The 21,061-nt window shown below is 34.5% G+C and overlaps 1 protein-coding gene across 1 annotated transcript in view; it reads right to left on the bottom strand.

Moving 5' to 3' along the window:
- Positions 1-20,475, bottom strand: part of LOC138692363 (flagellar attachment zone protein 1-like) — a 31,468-nt gene extending 10,993 nt beyond the window's left edge. Inside the window, exons 1-8 of the mRNA XM_069815481.1 lie at positions 20,192-20,475; positions 17,734-17,936; positions 16,430-16,614; positions 14,383-14,580; positions 14,008-14,246; positions 11,917-12,103; positions 8,863-9,144; positions 1,916-2,050 (exon numbers count right to left, since the gene is read on the bottom strand). Coding sequence (XP_069671582.1) covers positions 1,916-2,050; positions 8,863-9,144; positions 11,917-12,103; positions 14,008-14,246; positions 14,383-14,580; positions 16,430-16,614; positions 17,734-17,936; positions 20,192-20,358 — 1,596 coding nt within the window. The 5' untranslated portion in view covers positions 20,359-20,475. The remainder of the gene's footprint in view (positions 1-1,915; positions 2,051-8,862; positions 9,145-11,916; positions 12,104-14,007; positions 14,247-14,382; positions 14,581-16,429; positions 16,615-17,733; positions 17,937-20,191) is intronic.
- Between the last annotated feature and the right edge of the window lie 586 nt (positions 20,476-21,061).

Below are 21,061 nucleotides of genomic sequence, written 5' to 3'. Positions count from 1 at the left end.
GTCGTGATGGTGGTGATAATAATGGTAGCAGTGGTAGTGATAATGGGAATAGAAATTTTTTTTAATTTTACTTATTTAAATTTAAATATACAGAATAAAGAATATAATTAAAAACAAACAAGAGAAATATAAATAAAATAATACAATCAATTATAAAAAAGGAGATACAGTAGTATTAACAAAATTAGAGACTGAATGAGCAGCGCTCATGTTCGTTCGCAGTTCAGATATAATATTAATAGGCCTATAAGAGAATATAAAATAAAATAAAATAAAATAAAATAGGAAATAAAATTAAAATTAGAGTTACAGGAATTATATAATACAATATTAATATAAGAGAAATATAGAAAATAAAAAAAATAATAATAAAAATAAATTTGTTCCATAGTTTGCAATATTGTGAGTCACACACGATGGAGGGCAATTTCAGCATATTATGAATAAAAACTAGTAAATAAGGTAAGTGTTCGCGTAGGCTTCCGCGGATGGTGTACATGGTGTGTGGATAAGCTTCAGGGTTTCTACCGCGTTGTCTTGGTGTTGGTGGCTGACGTTTCGACCGCTGTGTTGTGGTCATCTTCACAGCAGTTGTTGGATAAGGAAATAGTCTGCGAGCTCGTATATATAGTAGTCTCGATGGGGGAGTACTTGCAGTGATAGGTCTTAGGTTCTCCTTCTGGCATCTGACTGGTCCTTTGTTGTCCAATCCAGTTGAGGTCTGTATGAAGGGGAGTATTTGTATTAAATACTGGCTCTCATAAGGTCCGAAAGAGTGACCTTGATACCGTGCCCGATGTCCGGATGAAGGGGAGCGCCGCGTACATGTGGAGACCTGGTTTCTCATTCCTAAGTATGATCTTGGAATAGACTTCCCCATGAGCTGCTGAGTTGTAACCCCTCGTCCTTGTTGATGTTGTTGGGATGTTGTTTGATGTGGAAGGCTTCTTTAACCAGTCTTCTGTATAAGTTGTCTTCTTATACAACTTATACAGAAGACTGGTTAAAGAAGCCTTCCACATCAAACAACATCTCAACAACATCAACAAGGACGAGGGGTTACAACTCAACAACTCATGGGGAAGTCTATTCCAAGGACATACTACAGTCCAGTATATACAGTCGCGAAGCTTAATACGTAGTAAATATGCAAACATTAGATAGTTGCTCACCACTAGGATCGCTAATATCGCCTCATTACAGGCAATGCAAAATAGTGCCATCACAGTCTATTGTTTCTAGCACCCTCAAAACTCAAGCTTCGTGACTGTATATAGTAGACTGTGATCATACTTAGGAACGAGAAACCAAGTCTCCACATGTACGCGGTGCCCCCCTTCATCCGGACATCGGACATGGTATCAAGGTCACTCTTTCGGACCTTATGAGGGCCAGTATTTAATATGAATACTCCCCTTCATACAGACCTCAACCGGATTGGACAACGAAGGACCAATCAGATGCCAGAAGGAGAACCTACGACCTATCACCGCAAGTACTCCCCCCATCGAGACTACTATATACGAGCTCGCAGACTATTTCCTTATCCAACAACTGCTCTGAAGATGACCACAACACAGGGGTCGAAACGTCAGCCACCAACACCAAGACAACGCGGTAGAAGCCCTGAAGGTTATCCACACACCAAATAAGGTGTTTCTCTATGCCGTGAATATAGAGGACTGATTTAAACAGGTATGGGTCACATTTTGGTCAAAGCTGCATAAGACCTTGGAGAGTCACTGTACATATACACATTTAAATAACTATAGACTTTTTTATTCTATATATTTTATTTCTACTGAACTGATAATAAAATAATATTGTTGACACATGCATTTCATTTTTTTTATTGACCGCACTTAAGGTTTTTTTTTTGGTGTTTCGTGAATCATAGAGCATAAAAAACTCTTACCTTATCTGCAGTGGCTTCTTCGTCTTGTTTCTCGAGTAAATGAAATTCCTCTTTACAGGTTTTCACTGCAGCTTCTTTCTCCTCCACATGCTTTGCGTAATTACGTTTACACTCATCCACACACGACATTGTTTGCTGTAACCAAATCAGTTACTATGTAGACAGTAACATCTCAATTACGTAGTTGAAAAGTATTCAATTAATATGAGTTCTAATAATTCTGCACTAAATAATAATCAGAGAAGAAAACTTCTGAACAATAGTCAGAGATACAATAAAATCTTTTAAATATTCAGTCAAAGCTGCGACTGTATAGAATTTTATTATTCGTCTTTTGATTCCACTTCAAACGTATGCATCACTGAAACTAACACTATACAGGATGGAAGGTAACCACTGCACCAAAATGAAACTGAGAATAGATCAGGAGGAAAGATGTGAAAAATCTAAATACTTTTTTTTCCTAACATTGACCGTTTTAGAGGAAATTGTTATAATTTTATGAAAATTTTGCAACGTCACGGCTACTGTAATAACTCTAGCAGTCGTGGCCTGCACTGTAGCAGGGACAAGTTAGTAGTTCAACATGATGTAGACCAGTAGCAGACACAAACAAAAGCAACTCCTAGCATTCGTCTCCACCTCTCTAGTGTAGGAAGGGAATGATTTGGCTTAGTGATCTCAATTTTAAATGGAAATACGTGTCTTGTGGTATCAGAAATAAATTGTTACAGTCAAAATGAAAACTGACCAAGTGCAAAAAGCAAAGTTTTGAGAAAACTAAAAAAAAAAACTATATATTATTCAGTTTTATGTGAATAATGACCTGAAAATGTTACAACTTATTGGCATACAGTTTACTATAATAAAGTTGAATTAATTCTTATTTTCTCACATTTAGATATATGGGTCAGTTTGTTAGCTTTCTCTGAACTTTGTTTTTTGCACTTGGTCAGTTTTCATTTTGACTGTATCAATTGTAATAATATATACTGACATGATTTGTCATACATTTAATTAACACTCATGAAAATAAATAATTAAAGCACACGATATTATTTACATGTAATTTTAGACTGAAAAATGCTAAATTAACGTAAATATCAACACAACAAGGGAAGGTCAGATTACGTTATTGCCCCATCTCTTACCTTCACCTCCCCCTCTGCTGTACTCAATCACAGGCACACAACACTGCACTACGTTGCAAGATTTATTTTAACGATTTTCGCAATTACTGAAATTAAATTCATGGCTAAACAGAATAATTCGCAAAAAAAAAAAAAAAAAAAAAAAAAAAAAACTGATGACACATTCAGATTATTTTTATCTATCTGCTTGTACAGCAATCAGCCATTTCTCTCGGGCCATTACTGCAATAGAGCGCTGCAAACATTGGGCATTTTTCTCCTGCTTAATGGTGCTTCATCGAAGAAAAAGTGTAATACAAGTTTTGTTATATTTAACATGTAAAATTACCTCTTAAATTTTGGTGCATCACTCTCCTTCCACCCCATATGTGGTAAATAGATGAATAGAGTAGTGGGACAAATCCACAGTTAAGGATATGACAATTGTAGCAGTAAAACTGTGAAGAATTCTGAAACTGTAGTTTCCAGTTTCCACTAAATTAGGAAACATACAGCTTCAATTGCTCAATTAGTAAGAAGATGTAGCCAAGAGATTGCTATGACTGTTTTAATGAAAATAAAAAGTAACATGCAACACTACGTAAAACATTATCTGCACCAAGAGAGGTTGCTTAGTAACGAAACACTGGGGTCTCAGGTTCAAATCCCAGATATGGTCAATCTGATCAGAGCTTTTAGTAACCTCGATCATAAAATATCAAGGTGAATGTCGTGTTGCTTCCCATTCCCTCCAGAAATCTATACAGGAGGTTAAAAAAGGGGTCAATATTTTAAGAGGAGGTTGCAAGGGACAGTGTAGTGCATTCCATAACCTCTCCTATCCAAAACCCAACCTCAACCTGCTCGTGGTGCAACCTGCTTTTACAGATGATGCTCTGGGGACCGAGTATTGGCGGTATAACCACAACATCAGAAATAGAGGAAATGCTATTTCATCTCTTACGCTGGCCTGCCACGGCGTAGAAATGTTCCACAAGTGGTGCTTGTGAGAAAGGTCGGTGGACTCAAACTCCTCCCGGCCAAGTCCGATGGACCCATTAACCAATGACAGGTGTAGCCCTCCAGTCATACTGGGGGTTTACGTGAGTGGGTGATGTAACTACCATTACAAACTAAAAAATTGATGCCCACTTAAAAAACGGTTACACTTATGCTAATTAACCTAATGGCAAATCCTTCAGATAAGTTTTCCGGAGGTAAAATAGTCCCCCTTTCGGATCTCCGGGACGTCATTTACAGAACATCCTTAAAATTCTCCAATGGAACGCAGGAGGACTTACACAGAGCAAAAAAGCCGAACTACAAACAATCATAGAGGAAAAAGGGATAGATGTATTTATTATACAAGAAGCAAATGTATCAAGAGATCAACTGAAATACTTTAAAATTTCTGGATTCAATATATATATATATTCTCCCCAAATCACGTCAAGTAGCTAGTGGAATTCTTGCAGTGTTAGAATAAAATTTTATCAAAATTTAAAGTTATAAAGGAAATGCAACAAGAAGACAAAGTAGAAATTATCCAAATTGAAATCTGGAAAGGAAATTCACATTACACCATATATGGAATATATAATCCACCTAATAACAACCCTTGTCTGGATATAATAAATATACACCGAAAAACGATTTTGATTGGCGATTTTAATGGTCATTCACCTAAATGGGGATACAAAGACTATAATGCTAGTGGCAAAACTATTGAAGATCTATTAAATTCAAGCACTTTAGAACTTATTTACAGGAACGACGATTGTCCTACATACTTACATTATAATGGTCAGTGTACAAACCCAGACCTCCTGTTAGTATCATCAGATTTGCAAGATAAGACTACACGTGAAATCATTGAAGATCTAGGATCAGATTATAGAGCAGTTATTGCATCCATAATACATCAGGACAAACAAAATAATAGCAAACCAAAACCAAAATACTCTTGGAATTTTAGAAAAGCTAATTGGGCAAAATTTACAGAAGAGACCGAACAAAAATTATACTCCATTCAATACGAAGTATGTACAGATAAACTCAACAATACAATCTCAAACATAATTCTCGAAGCAGCAAAAAATTGGATTCCAAGAGGACAAATTAAAAACTATAAACCCTTTTGGAATGCAGATCTATCAAAGTTAAAAAAAGAAAGGGACATAGCAAGGAAAAAAGCAGAATTGTCCAACAACCCAATAGATACACAAGAATGGCGAAGAAAGGCAGCAAAGTTAAAAAAAAGAAATCTATGTAGCCAAGAAAAACGCATTCAGTGAATTTATCGAAAAAGCTGATTATAGAAAAGATGCAAAAAAAAAAAGTATACAGATATGTAAATAAAATCACATGTCAGAGAGAAACGAGGAAAGAACCACTCAAATTTAATGGGAAAACGTTCACTTCCAGCAGCTCTATTGCCGAAGCCTTTAATAAACATTATAGCTCTCAACATAAACTTTCTCCTGAAGCTAAAAAGAAGCAAAGGCAGATCAAAAAATTTAAGAAGTGTCAAGAACAAACAAACGATATATTCCGCAAAGAATTCACCATAAGAGAACTAGATTCTGCAATCCATGAGTTAAAAGATAAAAAATCTCCTGGACCTGATAAAATACATGCAGAATTTCTGAAACATCTTGGACAAAAGGGAAGAAATGTATTACTGAAATTATTTAACCTATCATGGACTTCTACTATACCTACAGAGTGGAAAAAAGCAATAATTATCCCTATTCTAAAAAAAGGCAAGATAGGTGATGATATAAATAATTACAGACCAATTTCTTTAACAAGGGTCATTGCAAAAACAGCAGAACGTATTTTTTCAGCGAGGTTAAATTGGTTCTTAGAAAGTAATAACATACTAACAGCAGCACAAACAGGATTCAGACAACACCTATCTACAAAAGAAAATACAATTCAGCTCTCCCAAAATGTCAAAGAATCTTTCAACAAAAATCAAGATATAGCTATCAGTTTTCATTGATTTTGAAAAAGCATACGATTCAGTATGGAGGTATAAACTACTTGAAAAACTCACAAAAATAGGCATTCAAAACAACATGCTAAACTTGATCACTCACTTCCTTTCCCAGCGTTTCTGTGCTACAAAATACAATGACAGTACTTCCAAATTCCGACAAATAAAAATGAGCCTCCCACAAGGTGCAGTACTGAGTACAACCTTGTTTAACATCTGCATCAACGATCTCCCCCCAGCTGTTTCAAGCCCAGAAATAAAGACAGCTCTTTTTGCAGACGACATGGTCATGTGGACATCTTCCCCACAAATAGTCAAATCCAAAACTTCAATGGAAAAGGCTCTGATCCTATTAGAAAAGTGGACTGACAACAATTTGATGGCCATAAATACTGATAAAACAATGTTTCAAATATTTAGCTTGAAGAAAAAAATCCCAAAACTAAATCTACAGTTCAAGAAAACAAACCTGAGATAAACATACGAAACGAAATATTTAGGGACAATTTTTGATTCAAAATTATCTTGGAAAAATCATATTGAAGCAGTAGTAAACAAATCAACAAAAAGACTTCCAATTTTAAAGAGATTAGCTGGAGCCAAGTGGGATAGTAATCGGCATACTTTGAACATCACTACAAAACATTCATCAAGCCAATACTTCTCTACAATGCGGAGGTATTAATTACAGCAAATAATTTCAACCTGAATCGACTAGAAGTATGCCAAAATCAGGCCCTGCGACTAATAACTGGTGCAGCAAAATCAACCCCAATCACGGCAATGCAAGCCCTAACCCAGAACCCTCCAATATATCTCACTCTAGAGGAGCAGGCACTAACACACCATGAAAAAATGCTACGGTTAAAAACAACAAAATGGGAAAAAAGACTGTTACAACCAACCAAGTTGAAAACACAAACAAGTTTCCTGTCCAAAGTCATGGAAATAAAAACAGAATTGAATCTCCCTAAATCTAAAGAAAACATTTTAAGCAGAGAAAACCCTCTAACCTTCGAATCAATTAACATTCAACTAGATTTAGAAGAACCAGTTACAAAATCTGAAACTTCCAAACCTGTACTAAAAGCGCTGGCATTAGAAGCTGTGAACAATAGATACCCACCAGAAGAATGGTTACATATCTACACAGATGGGTCTACTATCGATAACAACTCAGGATCAGGAATTACGTGTGCGTTATTCTCATTTCATCAACCGGCAGGACATCATACAACAAATTTTGATGCAGAAATAATGGCTATTCATATCTCACTCCAACACCTGCTGTACAGAATAGATAAATTTCAAAATGCTGTCATTCTCTCTGATTCTAAAGCAGTATTATATGCAATAAATTCATATAAAATGATGTCAATCCAAATTAAAGAATGTCACAAAATGATCCAACAACTTCAAAAACTACAGAAAAGAATTCAATTGCAATGGATACCTGCACATTGCGGAATTGCTGGAAATGAAACTGCTGACTTTCTTGCCAAAAAAGGATCCAATTTAATTCAGAATACAAATACAAGCCTACCTTTTACATCCATCAAAAGACTAATTAAAAATAAATATAAAACCAAGCACTATGTACCAAAGCCAAAGATAAAAAATGGAGCATTTTAATAAAAAAAAACCAGAAATTATTCCAGAAATCCCACGTAAATCTGCAGTAGCAAAATTCAGACTGCTTACAGAACACGATTATTTCGCCAAACACTTGAATAAAATAGGAATTTACACAAATCCAAATTGCCCTCTATGCAACAAAGAAGAAGAAATGACTGAAGATCATCTCATAACCTGTGAAGTTCTACCTGATGGATCCACCACAGAGAAATATTGGAGAGCAAGAACACTAATGGCTTCGTTGCCAAAGCCCGGCATTAGATAACAACAACAACATATTTTAAGAGGTGGTAGAACTCCTCAAAACAAGTAAAAAGCTTCTATTAAACATGTGTCCTGAAATTAATGTCTTTCGAGATATTCGAACATAACTTGTTCACAGCAGATGCACGATGTGACTTTCATTCATCATAACATAACATTCTGCTCGATGTCTTAGGATACCACACAACCTTTCAAACACTCCTGGTTCGTCTCTGATGTGCTAACAGGCGTTGGAAACATGCTCCTGTAGCATTTGAATGTCTTCAATCATACACTTTGGCCTTTAAGTGTCCCCATAACCAAGAGTTCAAGGAATTAAGATCTGGGGAACAAGCAGGCCATGGTACAGGATCTCCCCGACCAATCCATTAAAGATTAAATACTCGTGTTAGATGACATCTGACTCTGTTATTGAAAATGGGCTAGTGCTCCGTCATGCATAAAGTACATTTATTTTGTAATCTTTGATGATATGGTACTTCCTCCAGCATGACGGATAGCTGGTTTGTTGTTACTGCACGAATTTTAAAGTACGTTTTTCGTAAAAACTATTAATTTTAGGACTCATGTTTATTACAGTACTACCACCCTTCAAAATATTAGACTTTTTTTTAACATTCTGTAGGTAATGTTTCACAAGATTTAAATTCCTACTGATTGTATATGGTGGACATGGTTTGCAGATTTTCTGATAGATATCAGCAATCCAACGTATCAACAACAATGTAAATAGTCACGCGATGACCTAGCAGTTAAAACGACTATAAACGAAACCTAAAATAATAACAAAAAGAAAACCTTCGTCTGTTTGCCTACCTATCTTTCTTACTTACTACGTACCTTTCTCTTTTCATTTACACGTACAGTCTAAAAGCCTATAATTATTTTGATTTTACTCTTTGAATAGTTTGTCTTCGCACCTCAGTGATCCAGTCACAGTGGACAGTAGTATTTTGAAGTTCCCGTTGAGAGTTCTTAAGGTCTTGTTCAGCTTCACTCTTTGCCCTCATTATTTGCAAACGGTATTCCTCATGTGACTTGTCAGTTTCATCTACAGATTTCTGTAGTTCTTTTGAATTTATGTACACTTGCTCTGTTTCGCTCTTTGCTTCCATATAACGTTTATTTTCTTCTTCTGACAGAACTTGTAGTTCTTCAGCTTTCTTTATATTTTCAGAAAAATTTTCTTTCATCAATTTCAACTGGAAAAAATGAACAGTGTTAAATTTTAATAACAACAAAGAAAATAGTCACAGTGATTTAAAAACTACCATTTGTGTTAATTTTACACAAGGACTTCAAGTAAAGTATCGTCATTAGCTTTTGCTATAGCGACAGCTAATGAATACTATACTACTACTAATATTTTTCTATACCGTACCATAATTTTCTTTTTGACAATTGAATGCTCGCCATTAAATTAGAATTTTGTTGGTTCAAATTCGGCCTATGATGATGGTGATAAATATTATTAGAATGGTTCATTTGTGAAGTAAAGTAAACCTGGGGGTGTCCATTGCTATGGAGTAACAATTAGTCTGCGTGACCGTGAAACAAGCGGGCTTAAGTTCAAATTCTGGTTGGGACAAGTTACCTGGTTGAGTTTTTTTCAAGGTTTTCCCTCAACCACTCGAACCAGAACTGGATCTCCAACTCATTTCACTTTCATTAACACCACTTCATTAATCATCTTTAATAGTTACAGGATGACCTGAAGGACATAGTGGATGTGATTCCAGGATCTACCTATAGGCGGCATCTGTCTGCGAGAGCTGCACGTATCCAGAGAGGCCGCAGGGGCTTTAATAAGCAGACTGCGGGTGACCAGGGGAGTGTAGCTTTCTTGGATAGATGGTGCTTTGGTGAGTTGTGGAATCGACTGCGGCATGGTCTTCTGGTTAAGGATGCAGTAGATTCAAGCACATGAATTGCTGACAGATGCCATCGATCTGAGGAGGCTGCAGAATAACATCACAGGCAGGTGGGGAATGGTTTCGAGACGTAACTGGATACTGTGTCTGAATCAATATAATGGCACTTTACAGTGGATCATATGCTTGAAGAGTGATCTTACAAAACTTAAAAAAATCATTCCAATATAAGGAGGTTGTACAATAAGCCTAAGGCAGCAGTCCTCTTCCGAAAAAAAAAAAAAGCTGAGATACAGAGTCGTAAATTTGAAGCATGTAAGAATAATTTTTACCTGAATGACCATGCCTCTGACCATGCTCCTGGCAAAACTTAAATTATTAGGCATCATTCTCGCTTAGCATAAATCGTTGAGGATAACGAATTCCGTCTTGTAGGTGTCCCAATCTCAAATGACAATGGACACTATTGGAATTACCAGTATTCAGAAATATTTAAGAGAAGAATTTTTTTTTATGGAGGAATCCGAACCTTGCACTGCAGCTTGAGGCTTAATGTTCTTATCACTCTGTGAATGATTCTGTTGCTGGGCTGTGGTCTTATACAAATATAGCATGCTGCAATGTGAACTTAACCTGGACTATGATAATGATGATAGTGGTATTTGAAACGAATCTGAGGTCCAACGCCGAAAATTATGCAAAAATTCTGCTTCATTTCGCTGAACGAAAACCTCGGAAAAAAACCCAAACAGATAACTTGTTCTAACCAGAATTTGAACTTGGGCCCACTTGTTTCACAGTCAGACATGCTGTTACTCCACAACGGTGGACCAGAGGGAACATTAGTGAGTTTTTATTCAGAAAAAATTATCGAATTTCTTTTTACATTAAAATACTTCTTAAGGTGTACGTGAAAATTTAATGGTTCTGTTGCCATTTTTAACCATCATGCGCGAAACTTTTGAACCCTCTCCACAATAGAAAATTGCAGTTTTCTCAGAACAACGCTTTTGCATTTTCAAGTTGCTTCTAATTAAACATTTTTTTATTTAACTGGTCTGAAACTTGGCATGCACATATTGATAATAATAATAATAATAATAATAATAATAATAATAATAATAATAATAATAATAATAATAACAATAATAATAACAATAATAATAATAATAATAATAATAATAATAATAACAATAATAATAATAAGGATGGATCGCACTAGATAGCCTAAACAGATTCTTACTTATGTACCAAGAGGAAAGAGGAAATTGGGAAGACCACGCAAGCTCTGGCATGAGACCGTAACAGATCCTATAGGGTCTAATACGTGAAGGATATGATTATGATGATGATGATGATGATGATGATGATGATGATGATGATGATGATGATGATGATGATGATGATGATAATAATAATAATAATAATAATAATAATAATAATAATAATAATAATAATAAAATAGTGTAGTTCCCATTTTGTGATAAATAAATTGTAGCTTTGTTAGAGGCATTTACTATGAAATGAAATAAAACAAAATTATGATGAATTTAAAAGTTTTTAAATCCATAGTCACAGCCAAGAATGAAAATCTGCGATCAGAAATGAAAAATATGGTTAATCATCTACAAAAAAAAAAAAAGTTTAAATAACCACAGTAAAAATTTTGTAACTTTTGAGCACTTTGAATATGTGACTGAAAACAATACAAAATAGTCAATGACTTGGAAATCAAACCACTGATTTACTTCAAATTTGGCACATTATTTTACTTACAATTTGTACACATTCTATATAAAATCACTGGGATCAGTTGAAAATTTGAAAGTTGGAAAATTTCTCATTAATGTTCCCTTTTAAGTGATCATATTTAGAGAAATTATTAATAACCCAGCCTATTTTTAGTTAAAATTTTGACATTTCCTATGTCCCTCCCTCCTTCTCTCTTCTCTTTCTCTCCCTTCCTCCCTTATTTCTCCTCCTCCTCTGCCACTTCTCTCTTACCCTTTCTATCTCCCCTCCTCTCCCTTACCCTTCCTTCTCTCTGTTTTCAAGGTCAAATAGTTCATATGAAGTCATTTCTGGTTTATGACATGACAGTACCTCTTGCTCTGTAGTGTTAATTTTTTCTTTATTCTCCTTCAATCTCATCAGCAATTCTTTTGCAGTCTGCTCTTCTCTCTGAAGATCCAGATCCAAATCTGCTGACTCTTTGTTCTTGCAGTCAATACGTGATTTTAATTCCAAAATTTTGGTGCTGTAATCTGATTTGAGAGCCTCCTGCTGTAACCTATAACAATGTTATCAATGTAGTAATACAACAAAAATGTGACTACACTGTACTATGTACAGTACAGACCTACTTGGCTCATTTTCAAAATTTATCCGCACATCATCAACTAATTACCAGGTCTCATCACAACTTGCTCACTGTACCCTATCACAAGACATCTTCATATTCTTTATCCTATACAATTTCAGTTGCCAGAAATTGGAACTACTCTCTTAGTGAAGTAAGGGATTGTCAGAAAATCATTTCATTCAGATCAAAAGTACATAAATTCTTGGTTAACAGGTAAATTACTGTTTAATATTTTTGCTACTAGTAATGAAACTAACATCTTTCCATTACTTACTTACTGGCTTTTAAGGAACCCTCATATAAGCCCGCCATTGGTCCCTATCCTGAGCAAGATTAATCCAGTCTCTATAATCATATCCCACCTCCCTCAAATCCATTTTAATATTATCTTCCCATCTATGTCTTGGCCTCCCCAAAGGTCTTTTTTCCCTCCGGCCTCCCAACTAACACTCTATATGCATTTCCGTGCCAGAGGATCAGTCCCATTCCGAGGCTTATTTGAAGATTTCGTAACAAGCTGTATTTTACGGTGATGTGTTGTTAGCCCTTCGCCCAACCCCCAAGCTGGAGGCTGTCTGCGACTGCTTATTCAATATATTCACAGCTACCCTCCATATCTGGAGGCCGTCTCCTCGATCCGCAACCTGAGGACGTGCCATACCGTGGTGATAGGGACCCACAATACATGGTCTTTCCATTACTATTATCATTATCATTTGTTATCATCATGATTATCGCCATCGTCATCATCATCATTATGAAGCCTTATAATAATAATAATAATAATAATAATAATAATAATAATAATAATAATAATAATAATATTACAATTAATTCATTTAAATAGAATACAAAACCTCTAATGCAGTCCTGGGCATAAAGGAGAAGGAAAACGGAAAAGAGATACTCCCGCCCATGTCCTTTTTGATTTCTCCGCTTAAGAAACAAACACACAGTCAGGCAGTGTACATCAATGGTGGACTTAAGGCGACTAGCAAGAGTCGAGAGTTATGATGCCTGTCTTCTACAATTCGTCACTCAGCAATGCTTGCCTACATGTGTAGGCTACTCATATCAATCCGGAACATAACTGTCTCAGCCGAGCAAGGTTGAATGGAGAGTTATGGGTAGTCTGCAGTACCTCAATCGAGTTAATAACGCCCAGGTCTCCTTTAATGGCTAAATCCCATTACATTCATATTATTCCCATTATATGTGTATATATATATATATATATACACATATAATGGGAATATATATATATTTTATATTCTGAGTTTTAATCCCTATAGCATAGATGCGGTAAACTACTATTAAATTAATTTTCATTATTTAACTAACTAGCTAACTCAACTTAAATATAATCCTTTTCATACAGTACTGCATATAGATTATACTGAATCATATTTTAGCTCGTAAATTGTTTCTTTTTCGCATAGCCTTTAACTTTCAAATAGATCTAATTAAATAAACTTATACTAATCGTTAAAATTTAACTAAAGGCTATGCTGTAGTATCTTCAGTGTATTGTAAATATTTATAATTTAAATATGTATTATGTATCTTATGCCACTACTGCATTGATTAAAGCTGGTTGAGTATTGAAATGGAGAAGGATGGAGGAATGTTGGAAGGGAACAGGAGAATCCCGAGAAAACCCTCAGGAAACTTGGCTTTGTCCGCCACAAATAAGACTCCTCCAGTGGCAGGATTCGAACTTATGTCCGCAGTCATCGCAAGCCAGCACTATGAAACTGATCTACTAAAACAGTTGAATGGGAAACTGTTACAGTACATAAAGTTTTGATACATGCTACAAATACGGTACATACTGTTGTTCTTGCAGAAGTGCCTGCAATTTTTCTATTTCCTCTAGTTTACTTTCATTAGATATAATAATCGCATTGAGAACTTCTCTGTTGTCCTCTATGTTCAATTTATGCAAGTCAATCTGTTTCGTAAGATCTTCTTTGATGTCCATATTTTTCTGCATCTCTTGGTCATACCGAACATTCTCCTCTTCCAGATATTGTCGTTTAACTGTCATCAATTCCAGTGATTTGGAAACTTCCTACAACAATAGGACAAGAATTTAAGAACACCAACATCTTATTTTCTGAATCTTTAACTTAATGTTAATGTTTGCATAATATGCATCATGTTTCAGTTTACAAAGAAAAAACATACGAGTAACTCTCTGTTCTTACCTCCTTCCTTTCTTTTGCTTCGTTATTTTCTTTCAATGCACGTGAAAGTTCATCACTATAATGTTCCTTTTCATTAGTAACAGCATTTATGGAATTTTCAAGATCCATTTCTTTGTTCTTTAAGGATTCCCTGGTTCTTGTCAGCTCCTCATATTTCTTCCAATCTTCCTCAAACTTGATATTTAGTTCCTGTAATGTCTAAATAAACAGATTACTTCAGAGAGAAACGTTTTTTCATTTGAGAACATAAAATTCTATGAGAAAGTGACTGTGGATAATTTTTTACACAAAATTTCAATTTCTTATTATTACTGGTACCAGTATTTAATAAAGAGAGAAAGCTTATGGTTTGGGGTGACCAGACATATTCTTTTTAAGAGTATTATACTCGTTTAGAGGTCCAAATACTCTATACTCTTTTCTATCTGAAAATATTTCCGTTTATACGCTTTTCTTTATTTTCTTTTACAAAATTTACGTATTATCTAATTGAATGCTTTGTAATTTTTTTTAAATTCCGAATACATTGCTGCACAGAATGTAGTTAAAAGCTAATCATAATCTAATTTCACTTTATTTAGGTGCTTAGGCATGAGCCATTCTGTTAATTTTAACGTTACTTGGTGCAATAAGATCAACTTCACTGTCGGCCTGGTTGGCAGAGTTGATATAGCGCTGGGCTACTATGCCTGAGGTTGCGGGTTCGATCCCGGGCTAGGTCGATGGCATTTAAGTGTGCTTAAATCAGCGTTGAGAAAAACCCGGGTATTTAAAAAAAGACCCAACCCAGTGGGTTTTACTGGGTTTTTATGGGTTTCTTTGGGTTTTTATGGGTTTTATTGGGTTTTTCTCTAATGGGTATTAAACAGTTCAATTTCGTGACTAAGTGATTCAGAACACCAACATATTCTAAGAACTACTTCATGAGCAAAAACTGGTAAATTAAATAAGCAAAGATTGGTAAATTATTATTAAATATTCTTAAGTTGGCAGCCTGCCCTTCCACTATCTTGCTAATATGTTAGATCCAAGATTCAGAGGGGCAAGAATAACTGCAGATCAAGAGGAAAGTGCAGAAAATTGGCTCACAGAGATTCATCCAGAGTGGGTGACAAGTGTTATGTCTTTTAGGATTGCTGATTCTGATTATTTTCCTGCTACTATGTTTTCTGACGCAGTTGTACAACAGTTCAGTCCAAACAAATGGTGGAAAATAATGGAATTGAAAACAACAAAAAAGGGGAACTTGCCAACAGGATTTATTAGCTTTGTGAAAAGTTTAATTTCTTGCCCTGCCAGCACTGCATCCATTGAGAGAATCTTCTCCACCTATGGGCTTGTTTGGTCAAAGTTAAGAAATAAGTTAGGAGAGGAAAAGGCTGAGAAATTAGTGAAGATCTACAGATTTCTGCATGTTAAGGACTGAATTGTGATGTAGTTAATATTAATACCATTCTACAATAAAACACCGTGTTGATGAAAGTAATTTTTTCTTTATAATGAAACATTACCTAATTAATAACTTCTGCTGACAAATTGTTATAGTAAATAAATATGATGCACCTTTTTGTACTATTTTGTATGTTGATTAAATTATGAGAAATAAATATATGGTTTTTTTTGGGTTTTGTGTCGGGTTTTATTGAAGGGGTTTTTTTAAAAAAAAAACCCATATGGTTTTTTTGGGTCGGGTTAAATTACAACAACCCTGGCTTAAATGCTATAGGCTCATGCCAGTAGATATACTGGCATGTAAAAGAACTCCTGTGGGACAAAATTCTGGCACATCCGGCGATGCTGATATAACCTTGGCAGTTGCGAGCGTCGTTAAATAAAACATAACATTTAACATTCAACTTCGCTTCCACGTACTTATTTGTTAATCAGATGATATCAATATAATATAATCTGGTGCAGTATGTTTTATGAACTGTAAGAAATAATATTTCACGTTTATGAGACGAATGACTATTTTCTTAAGTCTGTACTGCAACTACAATCAATGGGCCACACTGGTATTTATTGCTTGTGATTTTATGTTTAGTACCTCCATTTCTTTGATCACCCAATCTTTGTGTTTCTTGATATTTTGTGCTATTCTTCTCTCTGTAGCTACATTATTTTGCTCTAATTTCATCCTCTTCGACTCAATTTCTTCTTTTTTATCTTCCAATTCCTCCATCATTTTCTGGTTGTTTTCTCTGATCTTCTCCTTTTCCTTCGTTTCCAACACTAGAAGTAAAACAAATAAGTTACATTTAAAAAATTCTCTTGTAAATATGACAACAGGGAATATATATCCTATGTAAGAATTTATGTATATTTCAATATACAGAGTGAATAAAAAGTCTGGAATCATATAAATATCTTCCATGTGCTTGATTTTCGATTACTATAGGCTAGGTGTTACCAGTATTTGTAAGACCAAATGCTCTACCAGTGTGAAATTCGATTCCAGCCCTCAGCTATCTCAAAAGTCGCCATTTTGAATGCAACTTTGAAATTTTAAATGGAAAGGGGGTCATATAGATACCTACTCAAACTATGTGAAATTTTTTGGGGGGGGGGGGGGAACAACGGTGCATTCTGTTTTGAGATATCTTAATCGTTTTCAAGTTATTTAAAGATAACTACTGTCATAATGACACAAACATTAGTTACTGCATCTACATATATTTTGTTACACGGTACAGTACTAAGAAGGCTTTGGAAAAGGTATTTTTATGCAATTCTAGTAAAAAAAAACTTTTCCTGCTTTACCACACACATTTTTGTCCTACATCATGAACTGAATGAAAAGTAAAATTAGTTAGAATGAAGAATAAAGTCACACAGAATGACAGCTGAGTGTCAGTTTAAAGAGCTGCAGCTCCATGTTAATATATGAACATAATATTAGCAAAAACATGCACTGAAGAGAGAGTTAGAATTCCAAATTCATTGAATAAGGGCTTACAATGTCTCTTGAGCCACAACCCTTAAAAATACGCACAGCTTTTTCCTGAAGAAGAAAAACATATTTTGCAGTGGTACTATTTACTCACAATAATATTACATAATTCAACTGAGACTGGGAAAAACCATGATACGCATTTAATAAGGCAATGGCAGAAACCAACTGTTTCAATATTCTTAGTAAGTAAATACTCTTTGACAAATTAGAGTGTGTTCCTTCCTGGTAAGTTTCTTATCGAGATAATAGGCCTCAAAAGGCTTTCACGAGAAATTAGTTTGTGACTGAGAAGCTAGGTACCATTAATAATATTTTTACAATAACATTATGCCTTTTTTTCTTTACTAAATTCTTAATATTAAAACAATTCTTATAACGCTCCATAAATGTGATTTTACCTAATTGTTCCCACTGTTCTTCAGTACTCTTCAACATAACTTTTAGTGCCTGAAAGAAATGTTTAAATGAGGTAAGTTTCTGTTGAATTTCGTGATGATGTTTCCTGACGTTTTCTTCGATTTCTGAAGCGTTGTTGAGTGTTTTGCTCAAATGATTCATTTGCTCAATAGTTTTCTCGCAGAATTCATTTGTTTGAATCAACCTAGGGACAAAAAAAATATTTCAACATAATATGCATGTCTTGATATTACATTATCCAAGCACATCAACAAATAAATATTAACACATTTAAATCATTTTGTGTTTCATTAACAGAGAAGAATGCATTTTCATCTCTGTCAGTGATACATTCCTTCACTCGCTGTCAGTCATGAAGAAGTGAAATCTGATAATTTTATAGGCTTCCAAATACGTAGATTAATTTTAAACAATGCATATGAAAGTGCTGTTATAATCTAGAGAAAAACGCTTGTAACAGTTTCAAAAAGTAGGTACCGGTATTAAATAATTTCTTAGGAGATTACAAACACACAAGATATAAAGAAATAATAGGAAATACAATATGTTGAATAATTTCGGAATTTTGACCTGCAATATAAGTCTAAACGTTAAATTTCCTGCTTTCTCATCTTGACTATTTTCCTGTAAATTGTGAAATTTTGTGAGCAACATGGTGAAAAGTTTCACCAGGACATCAAACTAATGGGAACTAGATACCAGAAAATGAGAAGGGGTGCTAGACGATTATTGTTGGTTACTTAAGAGTGACAATCCTTCAGAAACCTCGTCTAGTAAGTTAGGAGAAAACGGAATTTTAAACAGAAAATAGGTAAGATTGGAGAATAGTGGATTTGCAGTGAAGGACCTGCTCTTGGGCAGAAAACTATAAATGGGTGAATACTGGCCCTCTCTGTTCCCAAAGCAGTACTCCTTAGTACTCATTTCTATGAGAGACTGAATGAACGATAGGGACAAAGAAGAATTAAATCAATGAAGAAAATCCATGACCTCATCGGGAATTGAATCCGCGACCTTAGAGCTTGTAAGACGACACCTTAATTGGGAATCTATCTCTAGCTCTCTTACTGCCTAGAGATAATATAATAAACAGGAAATAAAAAAAAACTATATAGGCCTACTGTACGGAAAGAAAATATCTGAAGTACAAAGTGGCAAATTTGGGTCACATTTATTTTTATCACATGTACAATATGCGTTTTCTCTCACATCTTATGATTTCATTATGGCCTCAACAATATTTCATGGATATTTATAGATAAGCACGAGCCTGTTTTGTGACCTTAAGATTTCCTATCTCTTTTTTGAGAAAATCAGTTTTGATAGTATTCCGAATTGGATTTTGAAAGACACTTTTCATAATTAATTCTATTGTGTTGTATATCATAAATGAAAGCCCATTAAAAGAGCTTTGCTAAGGGACTACTGGAACTCAGTATCTCAATTGAGGAATCCGTTACAGTAAAATAAAAATGTCTAACAAATGATTTAAAAACAAGTATTAAAAACTAATATAACAATTCACAAAATAAACAAATTTATATTTTTACACTACATATATTATAGGTGTTGATACAGCGTCGTAAAATAACCCAATAAAATAAAAAAAATACATTATAGGAAAATTAAATTCTAAAAGTGTCCTAAGAATATAAGGAAGTCAGTCTGAGACTTGATACAGAAAGACCAAATAGCCTATTATGTGTAAAAATTAGATGAACTGTCCCATGTTTTATGTTGTACTAAAAGATATGCTCGTATTCAGAAGAGCAGATCGTAATCAAGTTGGGCATCCCTATTTCGCTAAGTACATAACCACTGAAACTGCAATGAGAGTGGTTGATACCGGTAGTAAAATTGTTCAAGGGAAATGATTCTAATATTAAATATCAGTACTGACTAGCGTTAAGATTTATTTTACATTCTGCACACAACCTAGATGCGAAAAACAATGGGCAAGTAGTTTAGGATATTATTTTACAAATTAAAAAATGAACATTATTCGATTATATATAGCGATAAGAAGAGCAGTGAATTGCTAAGAAAAAGTTTTAAACTAAATGTAATAATAATGAAAATAATGAGTGAAGTAGGTTGGAAGTATTCTCATATAAGTTTTAGCTGCACTTTCAATACATGTGTGAATTGGATGAGCTAATGGGTGGACAATAGCCCATTTAAATCCACAACTTAAGTTCTATAAATAGGACATAGTTTTAAAGAAAAAAATATTTTATAGAGGTAATTCTATCTATATCTGTATGTGAGTTAATATAAATAATCAAATATTATTGTCGGAAAAAATTGGGTTTCACGTGATGTAATACAAAATTATTTGTTTTATATGAGTGAAATGTTACGTCCAAGAATATGTTACCTAAACATTTTTCTTAAAGTAATATTTAAGACCTCTTTTTCACTGAAGAAATGAAAGCTTACTTTGTTTCAAGTTTCTCTCCAATTTTATGCAAAAATTGTGTATGTTGGTCCAATTCTTCACTCTGATACATTGCTTCAATATCATTCTTTAGTCTTGATTCTTGAATTGTCGAAAATTCTTGAATTTTTGCTTTTTGTTCTTCAATATGTATAAGAAAAGGAAGCATTGTTTACATTTCTTTTGTAAAACAATTTAAAAGAAACGTTTAAAATTACCGGTATGTAGATTTAATGCTTTCTTTCAGAAAGTTCTTCCATGTGATTTTCAGTTCTTATTATTTGCATTCTCGGCCGTGCTGCATTCAAAGAAGTTCGCGTTAGCTCCAATAGAGGTCTATAGATTGAATTACGGCAAAGAGTATAATAATAAAGAAAAGTGTATTAGGTGATTAATTAATAAATATGAATCAAATACTTAGGCCTACTTAATTCGCAAAATTGTGGCTGAACATTCCATAGGCACTCGTATTTACGATAATCTTTAATAAAGCTAATCGTACTTGGCACTCTTTTTAGTTTAAAAGGTCCACCATCATCAAACAAAAGAATTTTCAGTTTATTCACGGCCACCTAAAACAATCAGCTGCTCGCTACATGCTACTTTTGAACAAAATACATACAAGATACCCACCGGCGATGGATAGCTTTCAATTGGCGTATGCGCTCTCAATTTTAGTGGAGAAAAGCATGCACAATTGAATACGTTTCATTCACTCTTGCATGCATTGCTTGAATGCTCAAAGTTGAAAGAAAAGTTGAACCGTGTAGATGCGCCTTAAGAGGAACATGATTTCTAATGTCGTATTTTTTATTAAAAAAAGAAAGGGAAATAAACAGAGTGCCGCCCTTTTCACAGTCGTCGGGGACGGT

Source organism: Periplaneta americana, chromosome 2 (genome assembly GCF_040183065.1).
Source record: "Periplaneta americana isolate PAMFEO1 chromosome 2, P.americana_PAMFEO1_priV1, whole genome shotgun sequence".
NCBI lineage: Eukaryota > Metazoa > Arthropoda > Insecta > Blattodea > Blattidae > Periplaneta > Periplaneta americana.
The sequence above is the reverse complement of the archived record's forward strand: the minus strand, read 5'-3'. Positions and strand labels throughout refer to the sequence as shown.